The sequence below is a fragment of the Hypanus sabinus genome, chromosome 27, assembly GCF_030144855.1.
Source record: "Hypanus sabinus isolate sHypSab1 chromosome 27, sHypSab1.hap1, whole genome shotgun sequence".
Taxonomy (NCBI): Eukaryota; Metazoa; Chordata; class Chondrichthyes; order Myliobatiformes; family Dasyatidae; genus Hypanus; species Hypanus sabinus.
This window is the reverse complement of record NC_082732.1, coordinates 25,610,739-25,634,974: the sequence shown is the minus strand read 5'-3', so window position 1 is coordinate 25,634,974 and position 24,236 is coordinate 25,610,739. Positions and strand designations below refer to the sequence as shown.

General features: G+C 44.3%; 1 protein-coding gene and 1 long non-coding RNA gene across 3 annotated transcripts in view; one reads left to right on the top strand and one right to left on the bottom strand.

Moving 5' to 3' along the window:
* The window catches only part of pusl1 (pseudouridine synthase like 1), a 97,129-nt gene that overhangs the window by 18,883 nt on the left and 54,010 nt on the right, over nt 1-24,236 (top strand). For both annotated transcript variants that reach the window (XM_059952022.1, XM_059952023.1), the window contains exon 3: nt 16,779-16,966. In XM_059952022.1, coding sequence (XP_059808005.1) covers nt 16,779-16,966 — 188 coding nt within the window. The remainder of the gene's footprint in view (nt 1-16,778; nt 16,967-24,236) is intronic.
* The window catches only part of LOC132382132 (uncharacterized), a 29,131-nt gene continuing 21,867 nt past the window's right edge, over nt 16,973-24,236 (bottom strand). The window contains exons 3-4 of the long non-coding RNA XR_009508216.1: nt 17,549-17,766; nt 16,973-17,164 (exon numbers count right to left, since the gene is read on the bottom strand). This is a non-coding gene — a long non-coding RNA (uncharacterized LOC132382132). The remainder of the gene's footprint in view (nt 17,165-17,548; nt 17,767-24,236) is intronic.

The following is a 24,236-nucleotide window of genomic DNA, read 5'->3' as shown; positions in this document are numbered from 1 at the left end:
AAGCTGGATGCGCCTGGGATGGAGTCGCATGAGGACGGGTGGTGGGACTCGATGGACTCCGAGGAAGAGTTCGTGGCCCAAGGCGCGCGGCCCAAGACACGTCAGGGTCCCGAAGAGCTGGGGAAGTCTGTGGGGATGCCCGAGCTGGTAGCTTTTCTTGGCCAGTTCAACCCCACGCAGCAGGCCCAGGGAGAAATACTTATGCAGAAGGCCCGAGAGCTACGAACTAGCCTGAGCAGAGCTCCGTTACCAGAGGCGAGTGTTGACCAGCGAGCACCCACCGCATCAGGGACACCAAGGTTCATAGTGTCCCCAGTCCCCTTGGAGAGCAGGAGCCCAAGAATCCTGCTTCCACCACCATCAGCTCACTGTTCTCTGTTATCTGGGCCTCCAGGTGTGGAGGATCAGCGCCCACAACCACCACAGGTGCCCTCCCACCAGTGGTGCTACCCGCTCCTATTAACCCTGGCATTATCTTAGGACGCCCCAAACTCTCCCTCGGGTCTTTTGGGGCTGTCCTGCTGTCTACAAACCGATGTAACAGTGTGAGTGAAAATAAATGAAACTGTTTGGATTGCCTGTGTCTACAACCCTTATTTTTACGAGTTATAAACCAGCAGAGCACGTTAACTAAAGGGATTGTTTTTATCAGCCAAGCTAGCGATTGGGGTGTGTGAATGGTGAACTCCCACGAACTGCAGAACGGGAGGGCAAAGTGTGTGAACTACTGGGGTAACTAGACCAGGGACAGGATGAGGAGGAGTGACTAATCAGGCAAAGGGGCAAGGCTAGAAGGAAAATTAGCATTGCTGACCTGTTCTTTCACAATGAACTATGGACACTCCAGGAAGGAAAGAAACTCTGTGTAAAGTACGACCAAGTTTCAAGATTATGATGAAAATGGGTGGGAGGTTATACAATAGGTCTTGGTTTTGCTTCTGTGAGTGTAGAATGGGCTACATTTGGAGCCTGTTATCTACATTCTGGTGGGGTGTTTTTGGGCCAATCAGCACTTTGCTGTCTCCGAGAGGGTTCCACAAGACTGAGCAACGCATGCAACGTGGAGGCCGGGAAGCATGGAGGCAGGGCGCCGGTCCACGATCGACTCCATCCCCTGTCGATCGAAGCGCTGGAGAGGATTCAAGTTATTGAGGTGGATGCAGAGGGCAAGGGAGTGTTTAGCACCGTCTACCAGCCTCTCGCTCGCTGCTGCTGGAGGGAGGTGTCTGTGTGTGATGGTCTCTCTCTCCCTCTCTTTTGCTGCTCCCGAGGGAAGGTCCTTGCATTCAAGTGATCCTTCCCACTCTCCTCCTCCCTACCCCCATCCCCCTCCTCCTCCCCTCCACCTCTCTCTCTCTCCCCTCTCCCCCTCTCTCCCTTCTCTCCCCCTCTCTCTCTCCCCATCCCCCTCTCTCCCCTGTCGCCCTCCCCTCTCTCTCCCCCTCTTACCCCTCCCTCACTCCTCCCTCTCTCTCTCTCTCCTTTTTCTCACCTCTCTCTCCTTCCCACCCCTTCCATCGATTGTGCCAAAGCAAGGTTTAGTTGACGTTCATGTGGACTCTAATACATGTTGATGACGTGTTCTAGTTTTTACGGTTGCCCCTATTTTAGTTGCTAGTTTGGTCGATCTTGAATCAGGGTGGCCTGCAGATAATGAACACCGAAACTTGCCTTTTGATTTTGTGTTTTATATTCTGTGTTTTCACTCTTTTTTTTGTTGCCATTAGCACAATTTGTTGTTTTTTTTGTGCGTTGTGGGGTTGATGTTTTTTATCTTTGAACAAGTTGCATGGTTCGTCTTTGTTTCGTGACTGTCTGAGGAAAGACGAATCTCAGGGTTGAATTCTGCATACATACTTAGATAATAAATGTACTTTGAATATAAAGTTCAGAAGAACCAGGCCAGATACTCAGTGTACCATTGAGTGTTATGACACCTTGTGAGAATGCTAGATTTAGACTTATTGGAGCATATAGAACAAGACTTTGAGCTGACTACTGACCTTTTAAAAATTGAATTCTATTTTTGTTAAAACAGCTGCTTTCCTGATGACAACCGTAATCAGTGGTTTATAAGACACAATTATTGCAACTATCAGCATTGAATAACATCACTCCACGATTATTGTTGGCTTCTTATGGGTATTCACACGCTGTACTGAATGGTACGTCGAGAAGCAGCGGTGTACCCTTGAAAGGGATGAGCATCATATGAAGAAAGATATGGCTGGAGGCTTAACTGTTGGTGTTACAGCACCACTGCACCAAAACGGGTCCTTCTGCCCACCTAGTCTGTATGAACCTGTTCTTCTGCCTAGTCCCATCTACCTGTATCCAGACCGTGGCCCTCCCCCTCTGATCCATTCAGTGCTGCCACTGAACTCACAACTAACTTCTGCTGGCAGCTCGTGTCACATTCTGAGTGAAGAGATTTCCTCTCAGATTCCCCTTAAATATTTCACCTTTCACTCTAAACCTTTGTCTTCTAGTCCTCTAACTTCTTATTTTAACCAATATGCAGCACTGTGCAATTTTAGTCTTACTGAACCTCAGGGACGAAGTCTGTAAATATTTACCCTATCTATATCCCTCATAGTTTTATGTACCTCTATCAAATCTTCCCTCATTCTCCTATGCTCCAGGGAATAATGTCCTAACCTATTCGGCTTTTCCTGTTAACTCAGCCCTTAAAGTCCTGGCACCATCCTTGTAAATTTTCTCTGCACTCTTTCAATCTTATTGATGTATTTCCTGTGACCAGGAACTGCACACACTACTCCATATTTGGCCTCACTGACATCTTCTTCAACCTCAATGCCTTCGAGTAGATGTGAGGGATTTTGCTAACATCCTTGTTAGGACCAAGCGTAGACACAATAGTTTGAAAGAGCTTTTCCAAAATTTGCGGATGCTCAAGTCCCTTATTTAACATGTATCAGTGTGTGGTCTTTAGGACCCAGCGAAACCCCGGACTCTATTTAACATGTATCAGTGAGGTGGACATTAGGACCTGGCAGCACAGCTCTGAATCCGCAGTGTTTCTGTTCATGAAAGTAATCACAATCGCGATTGAAAATAAGGTGTAAGTAATAAAGCGATCGGAAAGAGGTGAAACGCCTTCGGTCATTGGAAAAGCGTTAGGCTGCAGTCGGTCAACGATCGGCACAACTTTAATGGAGAATGTGAAAGGCCCTGCCCTGATGAAAGCTACAATTATTACTACACACTAAATAGTACTGAATGTACCTGTTCTGACTTCAAATCTGACTTAAAGACGGACTCAGGAATGGAACTCATTCATAACCCGGGGACTGCCTGTACTTTTAAGTCATTTCTAGATTACTTCTAATACCTAATACAATGTAAATGCTATGTAAGTAGGTGTTATACTGTATTGTTTAGGGAATAATGACAAGAAAATATAGTCTGTACATGCTCAAACAACGAGTGCTAGAGAGAGAACTTCCGGGTTTTCCCGATCTGTCGTTGGTTGAATCCGCGGATAAGGAGGGCTGACTGTATTCAAATCATTTACCCTTGGGATGCAGAGGATCAATCAAAATTGTGATTTAGAGAACTGCAACAAAGCATTACCTCACCAAACGTGGACTGGTTCTTGAAATAGTATAACGTGGAAGTTAATCAGGATAAGCAGCTCGGGTCTTTCAAAGTTCAACTCGTTCATTACCCTGTGCACTCATAAGTCACTGTTCATGACTGCTAGAACAGGAGAGTGGATCAAATTGATCAATTTTCTCTTCAACCTTGAGTTATTAGAAGCAGGTTTAATTTCACTGTCATACGTCATGAAAGGGTGTTATTGTGTGGCTACAGGACAATTTAGTAGATAAAATGCATAAATTACTATTAGAAATATATAAAATATATACAATACTATGCAAAAGTCTTAGGTGCACCCCCCCCCCCCCCCCCCCCAGGAGTCACAGTACTCTAAATCACGTCTTTCCAGTTACCAAATAACACTTAATTCTACTCAGCTAATACAAAACAAAGCTCTCTTGTTTCTGTTTCCCAACCAGTATCTTATTTTAGCCAATATATAGTATTATGCAAAAAGAGAGCAAAAATAGTGAGGTGGTGTTTGTGGGTTGGCTCACTGTCCATTCAGAGATCTGACGGAGCTGCTTCGAAAATGCTGAGTGTGTCTTCAGGCTCCCGTGCCTCCTCCCCGAAGAGAACGTGCCCTGGATGATGGGGGTCCTTAGTGACGAATGCTGCCTTCGTAATGGAGCTGCCCTTTGAAGATGTCCTCAGTGCCGGGGAGGCCAGTGCCCATGATGGAGCTGGCTGAGTTTGTAACCCTCTGCAGCTTTTTCCGATCCCGTGCGGGTTACTTAGCTTCTGCACAGTTTTCGCCAATGCGTAAGCCGTTCACTTACTGTGACTTTCTCAGTTTTTTTCCTGATGCAGAAGGAGGTCCTTCAGGCTGTCAAGTCTCTTCTGCTCACCGAGAAATCCCATTCTCCGTTTATTTTCAGGTAACCCGTGTGCTTTCACGTGCCCATCAACAACCTGATTCTTCTGCCTACCAATGCTAAGTCTAATGTAATTGACCTAATACCTTTGGGATGTGGAGGCCAGGGAGAAAGTGCAAGCTTCACAGGGCTGACATCGGAGGTCAGTAGAGCTATGAGGGAGCAACGCCGACCACCGTGTGGCTATTCCTTGTTTCTGTCCTCTAACCTTTGCTTTAAATACACACACCACTGGGGGACTGCTTCCTTCGCCCACTTGTTAGAGTGACGTACTGTGGATTGGGTTGGCTGCCGTCAGATTGAGCCTTCATCTGAGGGGAAGCAGTCTGATTCATTGGGAAGCTCAGGGACTGTGTGTTGTTAGGCGTTGCCCCCCGAGACGGAGAGGTTGAGGGGTGGGCGATCTATTCCCAGCAGCCTCCAGACTCCTCACTGGTGGATCAATGGATTTCTGAACCATCTTGCAGCATGGTGTGTTTGTAACAACTAGGAGCTTCGTGTATCTAGACAGTGGAAATGAGGATCACCTTCTACCGACCCTGCCCCACCCCCCCACCCACCTTTGGAAATTAATGATCAGGCTGTGTCACTCAAATTCCTGGGAACTACCAACACATTGAAGTGGGACAAGCACACTACAATCATCATCCAGCAGAGGTAGTTCTTCCTGCACCAGCTTCAGAAACTTAACATCTCAGGGCGAATGCCGATGAATTTTTGCTCGGCCATCGCTGAGACTGCCCATCACCATTTGATTTCCCACTGCCTCCTCCCTCGCCAAGTCCAGCTTTGCGGTGAGCGGTTCACTTAGCGGAGAAGGTCGTTGGCTGTCAGCTGCCGACGCTAAAAGACCTGCTCATCGGCAGACGGAAGAAATTACCGCCGACTCCACCTACCCCAGCAGTCACCCATTCACCACATTGCCATCGGGGAGACATTACAAGTCCTTCGCCACCAGGACTGTATGTCGTCTCCGGAGCTTCTTTCCTGTAGCTGTCCAGTTTCTCAACAGAACTCACTCAGGTGTAATACTCAAACCGTCCCTGCGCAACATCCATTAAATGGCCTTTCGTGCTCTCCTTGTTGTGTGGAGGAAGTGAGCAGGAGCCGGAGACGACACCAAGGGGCGAAGGTGTCAGGTCTTTAGTCTGTCGTGGGCCGCACTTGCTGTAAGTCTGCTCACGTATTCTCCATACAGAATAGATCAGATCATTATCTATTAGTTACCCTGAGTGAGGTGGATCTGGAGATTTGTTTAACAACCTCTAACCTGGATTGAATTCAAGAGATTACTCTGTTTCCATCGAGGAAATTGCTTTGTTTGACCTGCTGAATGGATACAAGTGAGGCAGACTTAGTGGTGGGGCCGGGAATCTGTCTGATTGCATTTTGGTGGTTTGAGCAATTTCACCTGATTTGAGACGCTGTAAGGAAGGAGAGTGACTAATGGTTCAGCACAGGCGTTGGTTTACAGGCCTGCTCACAACTCACTTGTACTTTGACCACATCAACCACATTCTGGTCAGCCTGATAAATCATAGTCATAAATAAATAAATAAATAAACAAATGTTTTGAAGTTTTCTTCAAAATTAAATTTACTCATCGGTTATGTTGCAAGGAGTTCACCTTCCAAACCCAATAATAGAGTCATAGCACTACAGCATAGAAACAGGCCCTTCAGCCCATCTAGTCTGTGCTGAACCATTATTCTCCCTTACCTCATCAACCTGCATCCACACCATAGCCCTCCATACCCCTCCCGTCAGTATACCTATTGAAATTTCTCTTAAATGTTGAATCAAACCCACATCCACCCCTTCTGTTGGCAGCTCGTTCTACACTCTAACCACCCTCTTGAGTGAAGAGGATCCCCCTCATGTTCCCCTTAAACCTTTCACCCTGAACCCATGACTCACCCAACCTCAGTGGAAAAAAGCCTGCTTGCATTTATTCCATCTGTACCCTCGTAATTTTGTGTACCGCTATCAAATCTCCCCTCATTCTCCTGCGCTCCAAGGAATAACTTACTTGCAGCCCGTTACGCCACTGGCATTTAGGGCAGCAGTGAAGGTCCTCCATCCCTGTCTGTTCATACTGTCGCACACAGACATGGAAGGATTCTTCATTCTGTCTCTGTAACAGTTTTGTTTGACCGGTCAGGGTTGTTAGCCCTAAGCTGAACCTGGAGGACCGGTGGACCACTCTTAGTCTGGCCTCTACCCTTTGACCCGTTTGACATGGATGACCCTACCAAGAGCCAAAGCACAAGGTCCTGGCTCCAGCCAACCTAGCTCCCTAGGCCATTGAGGTGCAAAAGCTTCCAAATGCTACAAAGAATAAAGTCCTAACCTATTCAACCTCTCCCTATAGCTCTAGTCCTCGAGTGCCGGTGACATCGTTGCAAATTTTCTCTGCACTCTTTCGGTCTTACTATTATCTTTTCTGTGGGTATGTCATCAGTATTTGCAGTGCAGAGTGTGCGGAAAACCGCATGTTGCAATTATCTGTTTGGGATTTTCTAGGTGGGATTTCACCAGAATATATGATGAGATTACATGGTTGATTGTCCTGGGCTGTGCGAATGAAGTTGAGGGTGGGCAGCTCCCCCCAAGCCCTGAGAAGGGGAAGAAGGTCTCCCATTTCTGATCCCAATGCTATGAAGACTGCCGATGTATGCACCTCTTGCATAGAAATGGCTTCAGCAATGCTGCCAGTAGGGTCCGGAAGGCTGAGGACTGGGATGGTATGCTGGAGAGTCACTGGTGCTTTGGGAGCCTTTGAGCAACAGAAGGAGCGGGGAAGGAGACAATGGACAAGCAGCAAGAGAAGCTTGTTGTTCATGCCACAACGTCTTAACCTTCATTGTGGGATTTATATTGGCTGAGTCACATTTATGGAATCTGTGTGTGGTAATAATGTAAACCTCATATTTCACTGATTCTTCTGGAAGGAACACTTTTATTAAAACCAGTTCGCATTGGAACAGAATAATCATGGGTCAACCCTTCAGCAGATCTGATCCTCGATTATGTGTTCTTCATTCTGTTCCGTGCGTGTTTGTCTGTCTGTCCTGGGCCTGTCAGAGATCATCATATTGGAATTCGACTGAATTCTTCATTGTAGCTCCCTTAAAAGTTGATTCCCTTCATGTGCTGCTGTGATTTACGTCTAGGCCTGCAGTTGATGAAAAAGGGAGATTTCTGGCCCGCTATCCTGAAATTCTTTGGACAAGCTCTGTATCCAAGTATGTCATTAGATTTGCCGATGGGAGGGAGGGAGGAAGTGCTTGCACTTCACAGACATAGCCCCTGGGTCCCGCAGACCCCTACCATTAACCGAGGGGTCCGTACCCTGATCCTTACCCTAGGAAGAGGCCCTCGTGCTATTTTATCACCACTCTGTAAAATTGTGGCTGATTAGTAGTGATTTGTAGATAATGAAGTAATTTTAAGATGTAGTCACTGTTGTCTTGCAGGAATAGTTAGTCCTGGAAGCCCACACAACAAGCTCCCCAACTGGCAGAGGGTTAAAGACTAGGTAATCAATTTTAGCTTTGAGGATAAAGGATCAATTTTGGATAGCACGCTGGGTTCTCTTAGGTGTGCCATTGTCAAGGCTTTACTGCCCATTGAAAACATGGTGGTGAGCTACTATCTTGAAAATCTCTACAGCAGGGGTTCCCGACCTTTTTAATGCCATGGACCAAAACCATTCAGAATGGAGTCCATGGACCCTGGGTTGGGAACCCCAAATCTACTGTCTTTATGGTGAAGGTTTTGCAACATTGGGAAGGAAGTTCCAAGAATGACGACACAGCAACGATGCAGGACCAGTGATGGTTTCCCAATCAGGATGGAGGGAAATCTGCAGATGACGCTGTTCCTCATTGGCCAAGGGCCTTTTTGCCCTTGTTTTGTGGCAGACGTCGCAGGTTTTGGAGGTTCTGTTGAAATTACTTAGGCAAATCACAGCGGTGTGTTTTGTAACTGGTACAGATTAAAACAACAGTGATAACCACAACTCAGCCCAGAAATAATCATAATCAATTCCCACTTCAAAAAAAAGCGATTTGTCACCACACAATAATGCGATATATGACTGGATTCCTGAACCCATGTTGACAAACCTTGCCCTTCACCACGTGATATCTCAGGAGCACACAGTCAAAATTATTGTTAACATCTGCTGTTTATTAGAAGGCACTAACCAAAAATAATTATTCAGCTCTTCCGTCTGGAAGTAAATCATTCACTATGGAATCACGTGGAAAGTTTGACTAATTGGTCTTAGCTAATTAATTATATATCATTTTGTATTTTAATGATGGCCTTTGGGGTTGCAAAGAGCTTTTGGCAAAATAGGATCTATCAATAAAACTTGATGCTGGGTGGTTGGTGTTCAGCCACTGAGAGGTAGAAGCTCGTTTGCCAGACCAACTCTGATGCCGTTTTACGAATTGACAATAAACTGGACTGGTCAAAGAACACTGAGGCTTGTCTACAAGAAGGGTCAGAGCCGTCTCTACTTCCTGAGGAGACTGAGGTTATTTAACATCTGCAGGACGATGCTGAGGATGTTCTACGAGTCTGTGGAGGCCAGTGCTATCATGTTTGCTGTTGTGTGCTGGGGCAGCAGGCTGAGGGTAGCAGACACCAACAGAATCAACAAACTCATTTGTAAAGGCCAGTGATGTTGTGGGGGTGGAACTGGACTCTCTGACGGTGGTGTCTCAAAAGAGGATGCTGTCCAAGTTGCATGCCATCTTGGACAATGTCTCCCATCCATTCCATAATGTACTGGTTAGGCACAGGAGTACATTCAGCCAGAGACTCATTCCACCAAGATGTAACACTGAGCGTCATAGGAAGTCATTCCTGCCTGTGGCCATCAAACTTTACAACTCCTCCCTCGGAATGTCAGACACCCTGAGCCAATAGGCTGGTCCTGGACTAATTTCCACTTGGAATTATTTACTTATTATTATTTAATTATTTGTGGTTTTATATTGCTATATTTCTACACTACTCTTGGTTGGTGCAACTGTTACGAAACCCAATTTCCCTCTGGATCAATAAAGTATGTCTGTCTGTCTGTTTCTCAAGTGAAAATAATTGACTCTTCCCGTCCACTGACTCTGACTAACCTGACCAGTGTTTTTTGTTACGGTGATTGCCCGTTGAAGGGGCATGTTTAATTTGCATCCATCTCTTGCGATCTGTCCTGGCTTTGCTATGCGTCTGTGAGTCAGCTGCCGTGTGCCATTAATTCCTTTTCTGGATATTCTTATCATCTTTCTCCCCCTGTATTGAAGCGCCTCCACAGGTGGCAATTGGACACTTATGCTGTAGCATCGAAACAGATTGTGCACCGTGTGAGTGGTGGTTTTCCAATAGCTGTGTAAGGTGTGGCAGTGAAACCCAGTTCCAGTGTTAACTGGCGAAGGACTTTACAATGCATTTCCAACATTGTTTTTCTCAAAAATTTGTCTTCAATAACTCCTTCTTTCTTTACCTTGCAGGGAGCATGGCTGCAACAGGGTTTAACTCTCGACTTGACCTCCTTCACCATTCCCTGTGTTTACCAAGATATTAGATCTTGTAAACCTATGTGTTCCGATTTCTTTTTTTTTGTCTTTCAACTGCAAGCTTTTTTGTTCTTGGCATTTGGAACTGCTGTATGTTTAGGAGCTCTGCCAATGGAAAAATAATGGGGCTCTCAGTGTAAGAAAAAGCAGAAACTTGAGTCAGTCACATTTTGTAGTTGAGTCCAGCAACGTCTGCATGTGTTGTGCATACGCATTCCTCTTACGGTTATGCAGCCACGTATCACCAGAGCCTTTAGCAGCCAGCTAAAACAAGATAGAAATTCTTAATGTTTTCTGTTAATCTTTTCATTTTGGCTCAGTGGATGACACAAATGTCTTCAAGCCAGCAGCTCAAGGCCCACTCTAAATCCTAGGCATATAATGAAGGCTGTAGCATACACTCTGTGGCCACTGCATTGGGTACCTCCTGTACCTAATAAAGTGACCACTGAATATAGGTCAAGTTCAAAGTACATTTATTATCAAAGAACGTATAAATTATCCAACCTTGAGATTTGTCTGCTTACAGGCAGCCACAAAGCAAGAAACTGGAAAGAACCCAATTTAAAAAAGAGACCAACACCCGATGTGCAGAAAAAGAGAAAAACAATCACAAATCATACAAACAATAGAAGTGAGCAGCAGCGTTCCGAACCAAAATGAGTTCTTGAGTCCCAATCCCTGGAGAAGGCTCGAAGCCTCGGTCTCAGTTCATTAAATTAGTGGGGCAAATGGGCGCGAAGCTTGCAGGCCTGAAACACAACAGCTGGGGGAATCTCACAGCCTTAGCATTGTGGAGTTAGGAGTGAACATCGCAGGAGCGCGAGTGAAATCTCTCACCTCTGGTCCCAACACCTCGCCTTCCCAGTCTGTCTAGGCCAGCAGCTTCTTAATTGTCCGTGGTCTTCTGCTGTTGCAGCCCATCCACTTCAAGGTTCAACGTGTTGTACACTCAGAGATGCTCTTCCACACACCACTGTTGTAATGTGTGGTTATTTGAGTTACTGTCACCTTCCTGTCAGTTTGAACCAGTCTGGCCATTCCCTCTTTCATTAACAAAGCATTTTTGCCCACAGAACTGCCACTCTCTGGATGTTGTTTTGATTCTTGCTCCATTCTCTGTAAACACTAGGAACTGGTGTGTGTGAAAATCCCAGGAGACCAGCAGTTTCTGAGATGCTCAAACCACCCCATCTGGCACCAACAATCATTCCACAGTCAAAGTCACATATCACATTTCTTCCCCATCCTGATATTTGGTCTGAACAACAAATGAACCTCTTGACCATGTCAGAAGGATGGTAAGTTATCCTGATAACTTGGCAGGTCATCCCTGACATACTACAAAAACAAATCCATGTCACTTTCTGCCTGGAGTGCTTAAAGATTTGTTTGGTTGCAGCACAGAAATGGGCTATTCGGCCAATTGAGTTCATGCTGACATTTTGGAAGGGCAGCCTACGCTTCTGGAAAATGCTTATCTAGCTTCTGGCTGATTGTCACAGCCAAATCTTTCCCCGTTGTCCCAGGTAATGTATGCCAAAATCTACCTACTCACAACACAGTGTATTCTCAAACTGCTTGTTATCTGCCTGACAAGAGCAATAAAACGGTGCCAATTATATCATAATAGCTTGTCACTGGATGTGCAGTTCTTAAGGACACAAAGAGGAGGAGCTATTTCTCTGCACAAGAGGTTGTGCATCTTTGGAAACTTTTATTCCAGGAAAATAGAATGTCAAAGGAACTGTGCGGGTCAGGCAGCAACTAGAGAGGCAAAAGACGCAAGTTGACTTTGACAGGTGGTGAGTTCTTCCAGTGTTCTGTTTTCTTTTGAGTGAACTTTTGGAATTCATTACTCAGAGGGCCATTGATGCATGGTTCTTGATCCTATGTACGAATGAGATCTGTTGAATTTTGGACATTGAGGAGATCAGCAGGTATAGGGATTGGACAGGAAAGTTGACAATGGTCTTATTGAACGATTGAGTATGCTGAAGAGGCCAGGTAACCCACTCCTGTCTTTTTTTTTTGCAAATTAATCTTTCCCTTTCTCAGCCTTGGTGCCTTACAACCTCACTCCTGTTACATGTTCCTCAGTTTTAAAATTCCATTTAAACACCAGCAGTTGCAATCTTGGACTCAACAACACTTGAGTAACTTTATCCTTCAGGGAGCTTGAACAAGGACAGCAATAGGTTTCCAGCAATGTTGTCACCAGATACAGAAATAGCTTGAATGTAGATAGCCTGATGATGATTGCCAGAGAGAGTTAACAGTTTCACCAGCGTTGTCAAACAGGGTTATTACTGCAGCGTGTGCACCATGGGGAAAGAATGGCAGTGGAAAATGTGAAGCCGCCTTTCCCTTGTGAATGTTTGATTTTTAAAAAATTTCTGCTTCTTTATCCAGTTATTTTTCACAACCCCTGCAAAGTAGAGAATAAAGACTAGAGAATGTCGTACAGTTCCCCTGCTCTGGAATACAGACGCACAGCTGTAGTCCACTTCATGGGGCTTCTCTGCATTTGATCTCGTAAATACAGCTGTTTTAAAAAAAATCAAAATCTGGCAAATTTATATTCTTCATCTGGCTTTACAACTGAATCCTTAGAGAGGAGTTGGATAAGAAGATTGTGCATGGACAAAATGTGGCATTATTTAAGAAAAATCTAGTCTGTTCAGAATTATGGACAATTTGAAACACATATGCCAAGCCCGACATTCCCCACGATATATTATGGTTCTAATAGGAACAAATCTACACTAGGCATGCAGTTTCGTGGACATACTGCTCCCTTGGTGTTGGTGGGAGGCTGTTCTAGGATTTAGAACAACAGTGAAGAACCAGAATCAGGTTTAATATCACTGGCATATGTTGTGAAATTTGTTTGTCTTGTGGCTGCAGTATATTGCAATACATACTAATAAAAAATATAAATTATGGATTCCAGTTAATTGGGCCATGTGTTAATCAGGACAGCCATTCATTTGGGACGGCTATTAAAGAACAAAAACTAATCGGGAAAATAGCAGAGGTTGCCTTTGTTTGCTTGGGACAATATGCTGCCACGGTAGCGGTTAGCGTGACGCTATTACAGCTCAGGGTGTCCCGGAGTTCGGAGTTCAATTCCAGCGCTGTTCTGTAAGGAGTCTCTGTACGTCCTCCCCGTGGAATGCACGGGTTTTCCCCGAGTCCTCCTGTTTCCTCCCACAGTCTGAAGACGTACCAGGTAGGTTAAATTGGTCATTGTAAATTGTCCTGTGATTGGGCTAAGGTTAATTGAGCTTGTCAGGGGGTTGGTGGGACATCGTACCTTGAAAAGCTGGAAGGGCCAGCTCCTTGGTGTGTCGCTGAATGAAATGAATAAACTAATTGGGGCAGCAGACTTGTCAAGCATTTTCTAGCAAGCGTCAGTCATGAGCGCATCGTGTGGCCATTAGACACTGTACCATGCTTGGAGCGAGCAGTTTTTACATCGTCTCAGTTGCATGTGTTTGTGTTCAAAAAGCAGAGATTTTTGTCACTGATATAAGCAGTAAGAAAACTCAGAATGGATTTGCTCACTGCAGTTTCAAGCTTTGAGATGACAGGAATGGCCAGGAGTGAAAATGAAATGATTTCACTACTTCAACAAGTTAGAAACTACAAAAAATTTGAAGGTATGGACAGTCATCTTGAATGTTATGTTTGGTCCCCACCGGGCACTCAGCTCTCACCTGCGGCTCCAAGTAGCTGTTTGCACGAGACAGCAGCTATACCTGGTACAGCACTGACTGGCAGCTAAACCAGGTGAGAGTAGCCAGCGAGTCTCATACCCCGGGTAGGACAGGGACGTGCCCACCCTAGCCTCAGCACACTGGCCAGGTGAGACCTACAGTGAGATCCGATGGCCAGGAAGGTGGTACTGCAATGCTACGCGGAGAGCGAAGGGAGTGACAAGGCACAGAACACGTCATGGTCATCACTGCAACTGGAAAGAGGTCAGTTGTGATGTCTACTCGTACCACTGGACCCAGACGTCTGAGGTCAAGATAGTAGACCTGTTCCAATGTAATGGCTTTTCCACTTTTAAGCATTCTCCCTCGTGGGGTTCCTGTCATCGCATATGACAGATAACCACCTTTAGTTTTGGTAGTGCTCTAATTTGTTCTGTATTTCTTTTGAGTACATAATCTGTTACTCAGTTGAATGGTAGTTAGGCTTTTTCATTCCTTTTTAAGCGTTTCTATGAAACTGGAGCTAATTGGGGCAGCAGCTTAAATGGGCCAAAATGTACTGGTTCCAATGAGTACCAATTAACTGGAATAAACTGTATTTTAGAGAGAGAGAGAGGGAGAGAGAGAGAGAGAGAGAGAGAGAGAGAGAGAGAGAGAGAGAGAGAGAGATTGTTTGTTTGTTTGTTTGGGGAGGGACGGGGTTTGTATTCTGGAGATGGAAAGAACAACCAGAAGAGAGCCAGGAGAAATGTAGCCATGGTTGCCATCACTATGACATATACGTGTCCCACTTGCAGTAGAACTTGTGGGTCCAGGATAGGACTGTACAGTCATCAAATATCTCACTGTTAAAGGAGTGGATTTTGTCATCAGATCTCGATGGACAACCGAAAAAGAAGTGTGTGTGTGTGTGTGTGTGTACTTCCCACTGCTGTTCCCTTGATGAGGACTGGTGTGTGTTCTCTGGACTTCCCCTTCCGGAAGTCCTCTATCAGTTGTCTTTGAGTGCAAAGCGGTTGTTGTGACACCCCTCAACCAGCTGATCTTCATCACTCCTGTATGCCTCCATGTCGCCACCTGAGAGATGGAGGAGTGAAATAGAGGTGGTGAAGCAACATTTCCAAGTTGATATAGTGTGGGACTTGTAGGTGGTGGCGTTTTCTGTGCATCTGTTCTTGGTGTTAGTGATCATATGTTTGGGAGGTGCTGCTGCAATAGTCCAGGTGAGTAGCGTGCGTCTTTTCCAGCTAGTACACACTGCTGTATCCTGACAGAGAAACAGAAAGTTCGGAAACGCTCAGCAGGAGAGGTGGCAGAAAGAGAGTTACTGTTTCAGGTCATCAGAAGCGGAAAGGAGAAGGTGGGGGAGAATTAAAGGGAACATCTGTGATGGGATGAAACCTAATATAGCGGTTACAATTATATGATTTTTAGTTCGTACCATGTGTTACTGATGGCCTGATTGATTGTAGGATATGTTCAGCGGGTCTCAGAGAGAGAAATCAGAGTCAATTCTGATACAGACAGAGAGAGCCAGTTACCCAAAGTCGGAAGATTTGGTATAGAGTCTGGATATTTTTTGTCCTGAGGTTTAGAATGTGTTGGGTTGCAAATGTACACATTCCTGTCACCCCACATCTTAAATTACAGACCCTGTAGCTGGTTCACCTCGTTGTCCGTCAGCAGCAATGCCATTTCAAAGTTCAAAGGAAGTTTATTATTAAAGTGTATCTATGTCACCATATTCAACATTGAGATTCGTTCTCTTGTGGGCATGCTCAATAAATCTATAGACTAATAACCATAACAGAATCAATGGAAGACTGCCCAACTTGAACGCTCAATCAGAGCGCAGAATACAACAAACTGTGCAAATACAAAAAGAAAGAAATAATAATAATAAATAATCAAATAATAAACATTGAGAAGATGAGATGAAGAGTCCTTGAAAGTTAGTCCATTGATCCTGGGAGCATTCCAATGATGGAGCGAGTGAAGTTATCCCCTGTGATTCAAGAGTCTCATCCTGAACTTGGTGCAGTGAGTCCTGAGGCTCTAATACCACCTTCGTGGTGGCAGCAGTGAGAAGTGAGCATGTCCTGGGTGGTGAGGGTCCCTGATGATGGATGCTGCTTTCCTGTGATGGACTGGGTCGTATCCAGTACTTTTTGTAGGATTTTCTGTTCAAGGGCATTGGTGTTTCCATGCCAGGCTGTGATGCAGCCAGTCGATATACTATCCACTGCACATCTATCGAAGTTTGTCAAAGTTTTAGATGTCATGTTGAATCTCCGTAGACTCCTAAGGAAGTAGAGGGACTGCCCAGGACAGGTCCTCCAAAATAATAACACCAAGGAATTTAAAGTTGCTGACCCTCTCCACCTTTGATCCCCCAATGAGGACTGGCTCACGGACCTCTGGTTTCCTTCTGAAGTCAATAATCAGCTCCTTGGTTTTGCTGACCTTGAGTGAGTGGTTGTTGTGTTACCACTCAACAGACAGATTTTCAATCTCCTGCTTGTATGCTGATTCATCACCACCTTTGACTCCATCTATGACAGTGGCGTCGTCAGCTAACTTGAATATGGCATTAGAGCTGTGCTTAGCCATACAGTCATAAGTGTAAAGCAAGGGGAGTGGGGGATAAGCACGCAGCCTGTGGTTCACCACAATTGTTAAATTTTGCAAATTCTTATGTCCAGATCAAGTGCCTCTCCTCACTTTTCAACAGACTTTTTAACTTGTCTAGGAGCTGTACCACAGGAGGAATTAAGTGTAAAATACGTATCTCACAACATTTTTGATGATAATTTCCATCAAATTAAATCCAGACGGTGTCACCTCTTTTTTTTGTTGATGAATTTGCTTCAGACTTGTCAGCAATGAAGATGCCACTTTCTGGATGAATCGAAGCACCACGGTTTTTGCCCAAGGACGGTGCGCAGTGCCCTAATCCATGTTCCCATTGTATTCATCAGGGTGCGTTGCAAAAACTTCGGCCGGCCAACGAGGTCAAGGTCTTCATCTCTAGCCGGACGGACACCGGTGTCCACGCTCTGTGTAATTCTGCTCACTTTGACATTCGGAGAAAGGAGGGGAAGCAGCCATTTTCAGAGGAGCTTCTGGTCAATGCTCTGAACTACCATTTAAGACCCGAGCCAATCAGGTTAGTGAGTGGGACAAACCAGCGCACAGGATGGAGTAACCTCTTGCTTTGAAAGGCCTACAATGCATATTGATTGGTGGTAGATTCTTTTTCTTCATGTTGTCCTCAAAAACACATTTGGGTAAAGTATCTGGATGTCTTCTCTTATTCAATCAACGCACACAGGATGCTGGAGGAACTCAGTAGGCCAGGCAGCATCTATGGAAAAGAGTACAGTCGATTATTTTCTTATTAACTGGAAACATTGTGTGTACAATCATTCCTGATGTGTGTTTGGAAATTGCTTAACAAGAGTTCTATGAATACATGTTTATAACTATTTTAAAAACAGTAAATTAACTTCTGTCGGTAAAGCTGCTGTGCTGAGTGAGAGAAAGAGAGAAGAGGTGCGAAAACTCAAAAGGTATGGGCCTTGTTAAAGATGAACAGATTTCAGAAAAGAGGGCTGTGGGGTGACACAACAGGGGACTTTAAAGCTATGAAACACTTTGACAGAATGGATACCGAGGAAATTTTGGCAAGGGTATAGTCAGAGACCATCAATACAACATAGTCACCAGGAAATAAGAAGACAATACATACCCAAAAAGAAGTTCCTCTTCACGCCTCGTGGCACGTCAGACGGCAACCTTGCCATTTCTTTAGCACTGGTTTGATTTTTTCTTTACGAGGCTGAGTTGCTGGCTTGATGCTCTACCCAGCACAGATGGAAAGCGTGCAAGGAGTCGGCCAGATTCGAACCCGAGACCATTCGCCTCGAAGCATAGTGAGGAAGCCACTACACCGCCAGAAGCGGCAGACTGCAAGAGTGGTAAACAGTGAAACGAGGACTTGCAGAGGGAAATGGAACAATTTGCCAGATTAAAATTGGCACAGAAACAATATAAGAGTGAAGTAGAGGACTTCTTCGATATCTTTGGAGCGGCTGGCTTTACCTGTATTGGGCTGGTTGGGTTCCTTCTTGTTCTTAAAGTGAACATTAATCTTGAAACACTGGTTACCAGTTGAGTGAGAATGAGAATTTGCCTGCTTCCTGTTGTTTGTAGCTCTGTGGTCATTAGATGCAATCTCGTTCCTTATCAATTTGCCGTAGTTAACGTGTGAAGTTGCTGGGCCATTTGACAGCAGGGACATCTGGATAGGTGCCAGACAGTCCAGGCTTTTACTGAGACTAGGAAGTTGTGGTGTTTTCGCAAGTATTTTCTTGAGGGTTTATATTTAAAATGAGATCATGAGATAATATATTTTTAAGAGATGAGCTGCGCTGTTCAAAGCCAGCACCATTTAAAACGGACCCCTTCTATTTGCAGCGGGGTAGAAACTGTGGAGACTAGTTTACATAGTCAAATCAACTATGCCATCAAGCTATTTCTAGAACAAACAGCAAAAAAAACCAAAATTTGACTCTGTTAAATTAGTAATCAGAGTGTGGCTGCTATGCATATATGAGGATGGTGTAAAGTCGCCTTCCAGCTGTGGAAACATGGCACTGCCCCAGCATTAGTAAAGCCTTTGTTGTTAGTTATTACTAATAATGACAAGTCTCAAATTTTTTTTGGTGTGTCCTAATCAATGCATTATGCCTGTCGGTAGCTAATTGAAAAACTCCATCCCGTTCCCTGTGTTCAATAGTGAATTGCAACTAGGAATCTTTGTTCAGTATTAAAGCAGCAAAAACAGGCATTGTGTCGAGTTTACAAACTGGAGCTTCTCTCGTGGGAGTGTGATGAAATGCTTGCATTTTATTATTGACCTCAGAGTGCAGAATGGGCGTTGGAATTAGTTATCATAAGAAGCAATCCATTGATCAGGATATACCAGAATCTTTGCAGACTAGTCTTTTATGGTAATAACTAATGCCTGGAACAGTGCCACGTTTTCTAATGTTGGAAAGCATCCTAACACCATTCTTGTACAAACTATAGCCACCCTTTGCTCATCCACTTAGCATTTTCAGCCTCTGACTTTGCTGTTTGTCTGAGAAATAGTTTGCTGGTGTGAACATTTTACCATAGCCTCAGTAACTATGTCAACTAATCTCTACTGACCCTGCCCCTCAGATGTACGGACTTGCCTCCTGACAATTTGCCCTGACTTTGGTCACTGTCGGCTGAAGTGATCTGGTCATTGGTCGACTAACGTGAAGATCCTCTGGATCCCCTAAATACCAGCATGTTCTTAGATATGGGGCCCAAAATTTCTTAAAATACTCATCTCACCATTTTTAATAATAATAAATGCTAAATAAAATAGGTAAATGCACGTTGCGCTCTCTTCTCGCTGCTGACAGCAGGTAGAAGGTACAGGAGCCTCAGGACTCGCACCACCAGGTTCAAGAACAGTTACTACCCTCAAACACCGGGTTCTGACGTCAAAGGGGATACTTCACTCACCCCAACATGGGACAGTTCCCACAACCTATGGGATCACTTTCAATGACTCTTCATCTCAAGTTCTCAATATCTGTGGCTTATCTATTCATTGTTATTATTTATTTATTTTTGCATTCACACTGTCTGTTGTCTTTTGCACGCTGGTTGAACACCAAAGTTGATGCTGTCTTTCTGTTATGGTTATTATTCTATTATGGATTGATTGAGTATGGATGATAGAAAATGAACCTCAGAGTTGTATACGGTGACATATATGTACGTTGATAATAGATTTACTTTGAACCTTTATTACTAACTACTGGCAGGAATGGCTTTTTGCATCTTGGCACAAGGCAAGGGCAAACTGTTTATTCCTTCTTGTCCCGACAACAGAGAGGCTTGCAGTAAATGTTAAACAGAGCTGATAGAAACATTAGTGTCCCTTTGCTGGAGAACATTAATATTGTTCACAGGGGCCTGGCAGCTTCTGTGGTTATTTGCCTGGCGGGAGTGTATAAATTAACAGAATTAGAACAGTGCAGATGAGAAACGGGAATCAGTACTGACCTGTGCCTTGCTTATCTCAAGATCTGAAACCAGTCGCCTAACCCCTGTCTCCTGGCATGGATGAACAATCAAACTGAGAGCTGAACTTGGACCAATGCATTGTTTTAATTTCCATTAAGTGGGCTGGGCTGGTCTAGGGTTGAATAAGCCCGTGGTTTGTGACTGAGTTAGGGAGGTGGTGGAGGGAGTGAATGGATCGCAGGAGGTCGAGGCCGTGCTTCTTGTTGGGTTATTTGTTGTCCTTTGACTTCACACTATATTCCAGCACAAGAATCCTAGGAGAGACTGTCCCATCTTCACGGGGATTCATTGACTGTGTTCGTCCTTATCCCTCATCAACAACGCTCAAAGAAAAAACCAGACTATCTGCTTTTGCTCCTGGTGGGGTCTTGCCATGCACAGATTGACCATCGCTGTTCTTACATTACTGCAAACTGCCTTGAGGCTTCCAGAGTTTTCTCTTTCTGTCACAGGAATGACTTAATCCCTTTACAAAAGGGTCGCAATCCAAGGATCGTTGTACAATTCTGACTGATTACAAACACATTTAATTTTCCTTTTTTTCCATCCTGGCCCTTATTTGACAGAACCTCCCTAAGCTGTAAAGATGAGCCAAGCTGATTTAAGACTTGCATAAATTCATCAAATGACAAGTTTGGTGTCAGGCCAGTTAGCCAGTTTCGGCTGGATGTTAGCTATTGCAACATAGCTCTTAAAATAATTGTTCTTGATATATTTACAAACTTTCTGCGAAACCGTAGACCAGGAAAAATGTAGGTTAGCAAAGAAAAAGATTTACCATTTGTTTAAATATCTATAGCCAACCTTTAAGGAGAGATGTTTGAAAACTGTTTCTCTCTTTTTTAAACCTAAGTAATTTAGTTTGAATGCAAAGGTGAGTAGCATCAATTTTGCTTTGCATCGACCAGCTTTACTTAACGTGAATAATGTTCGGACAGCTGCCAATAAAACACTTCTTCTCTTCTCTCCCAAGCTTCCCTTTTTAACATTGACTTCTGACCTGAATCTTTCCTTTGTGGAACTTCTGGTGCTCATTTAGGGGGTACAGTGATGCACTGGTTAAGTCAATATACCTGCAGCCAGCATTCTGCACCACTGGTCCAGAGACATGAGTTCAAATCCCACATGGTACCTTGGGAATGTAAATAAATCTGGAATCAGGAAGATAGTGTGAGTCAGAGGTAACCTTGTGTTCCTATATTTAAAAAAATCATTTGGTTCACTAATGACGTTCAGGGAAGGAAGTATGTTGTCCTTAACTGATCTAGTCTGTGTATGACTCCAGACCCACCACAGTTGTTGGCTCTTAATTGCCTTCTCAGTTCAGATGTTTGGAATGGGTAATTAATGCAGGCACTGTCTGTAATGTCCAGAGCTAGTAAGTACAAGAACTAAAAGCAGAAATAGGCCAATGAATCCTCTAAGATTCAGCAAATGTTTGGCTCTTCGTTTATCTCAACACCACTTCCCTGTACGAACCCATGGCCTTGAAGGATCCAAAAATCCCTCAACATATTTCTTGAATATACTCAGCAAATGAGCTTCCATAACACTTCTGGGTTTTCTGTCTCTGGGAAAAGACATGTGCTCTCATCTCTTTCTCTATCTATCTCTCTCTCTCTCTCTTGTTCTCGTTCTCTCTTTCTTTCTCTCTCTCGCTCTCCCTCTGTAGCTCTCATCTCTCTCACTCACTCTTCCCCTCTTGCTCTCTCGCTCTCTTTCTCTTGGCCTCTCTCTCTCCCTCTCGCTCTCTCTCTCTCTCTCTCTCACCTGCTCTATTTGAAGATTATGACCCTGACTGTAGACTCCAGAGGAAACGTCATTCTCAAAGATCTTCAATGAGATCCCGTCTTCTCAATTCCACACAGCGTAGGTCTTGTCTGCTCAGTCTCTGCTAATAGGACAATATCCCCATACCAGGAATCAACCTGGTGAAGTGTAACTGAATAGTCTTGACTCTAAACTGCATATTTCTGTAAGAACATAGGACATAAGAGCAGAATTAGGCATTCATCCCATCGAGTCTACTCCGTCATTCCATTATGGCTGATTTATTTTCCCTCACAACCCCATTCTCCCTTCTCCCTGTATTCTTTGATGCTCTGACTAATTAAGAATCTATCAACCTCCGCTTTCAGTATACCCAATGACTGGGCCTCCGTATCTGTCTGTGACAATGACTTGCACACAGTTCCGCCTCATCTCTTTTCCCTTCTATGAATGCTGAGGTTACTGCTGTGGAACTGACCATCCTCGCTCTGTGCAGAGGCACAGCAGGCCTGATGCAAGAGCCTGAGGAGAAGACAGACTATTACTCAGATTGTAAGGTCGTGCGTCCAGGAATCTGCAACTGGTTGTAAAAGATTAAATATTTTTGGGAAGATCGTAAACTGTGAAATTTTCACTGAAGTGTAGAAGCAATAATGTGAGGATATGGATAGATATTTCCTTTGGATAGGTTTAGGTTGTTAAAAGCTATAAAAAGACATGTTTGGAATCTGAAATTTATGTAGCTGCACTAAATGCAAACGTGACGATAACTCTGTGTATGATATTGATCAGCTCACAGCTGGTACACCGAAGGGAGTTTTGCACGATTTGTTTTTTTGTGTGTGTTGGGTGGTGTTGATGTTCTTATTACTATTTGCGCGATTTGTTTTTTTTGTGCATGGGCGTTGCATGTTGATGTTTTTCTTTGAACAGCTCTGTGGTTTTCTTTGTTTCGTGGCTATCTGGAGAAGATGAATCTCAGAGTTGTGTACCGCATACATACCTTGATAATAAATGTACCTTGAAACTTAAACAACTGCTCACAGACAGGCGCAATATGGAAAGGATCCTCTTTCCACAAGACCATAAGGCATAGAAGCAAAGTTAGGCCATTCAGCCCATCGTGTCTGCTCCGCCAATTCCACCTCGGCGGATCCCAGATCCCACTCAACCCCATACACCTGCCTTCTCACCATATCCTTTGATGCCCTGACCCATCAGGCAATGATCAACTTCCCAATTAAATATACCCACGGACTTGTCCTCCACTGCAGCCTGTGGCAGAGCATTCCACAGGTTCACTACTCTCTGGCTAAAAAAAATCCTCCTTACCTCTGTTCTAAAAGGTCGCTCTTCAATTTTGAGACTGTGCCCTCTAGTTCTGGCTACCTCCACCATAGGAAGCATCCTCTCCTCATCCACCCTTTCTAAACATTCGGTAGGTTTCAATGACATCCCCTCGCGTTCTTCTAAATGCCACTTCCTTCTATTCAGACCCTCGGGAGAGAGACTGATTCACTCCATCCTAGTTCTGCGGTGACCAAAGAAGCCTGTGCGGGAGCAGAAGGTTGTTCAGAAGGGGTTGAGCTGGTTTGTGAGGTGTTGCACTTGTTGAGCTTCTGTGAGCTGGCAACTTGTGGGCTTGAGGTTCTCACTCCACTCTGAGCACTTCTCCACTCCTCCGTTAGAGGTGCAGGTAGGATGATGTTGGGGATTATACCATGGCTGGCAATGGAATTGCCACAGCACCATCAGCGTCTGGCTGCACCATTCTGCCTCGACATCTCGTAGGGCAAGAGCACGTTGCCTGACAATTACAGGCAACAGTGTTGAGGATGTTATTCAGAGTCAATGAAATGATAATGCCCACTATAAGGAAGAATGTAAATTTTCCAGCAATATTGGCTTTGATTCACCATTTTATCTGGATTAAGATGGCACTACTGAGGATGTGACCACTTACTGGTCGTTCACAAAGCAAAAAATTCAACTAAATAATATCACAAATTCTAAAGCCTCCCCAGGAGCAGACTGTGGTTCAGATCACCATCCAGTAATAGCTACCATCAAAACAAAATTAAAGAAACTGAAACGTGGAAAAAAAAGAAAGAAGTATATGTTGGGAGAACTTAAAAATGATGGCATACTTAAGCAACAATTCAAAACAGCTGCAGAAGAACACCTCAATGAAAATGAAACAACGCCTATTTGGGACAGATTTAAATATGCTGTACAGCAATCAGCAGAGGAGATAATCCCAGTACAAGAAATCCAACACACCAACAAGGGGTGGATAACCCAAGAAATTCTAGATCTGATGGAACAAAGAAGGTTCGTGAAGAATAATGAAGTGCAATACAGAGAGCTAGACGGACAGACCAGACAATTGTGCAATATTGCAAAGGAAGAATGCTGAATCAAAAATGCAACAGAGTAGAAGGCCATATTAACAACAGCAAAGAAATGCACTAGAAAATTAAGGAAATTACTGGAATTAAGAAAACCTTCTCTGCAGGATACATAAGATCAGCAGACAGATC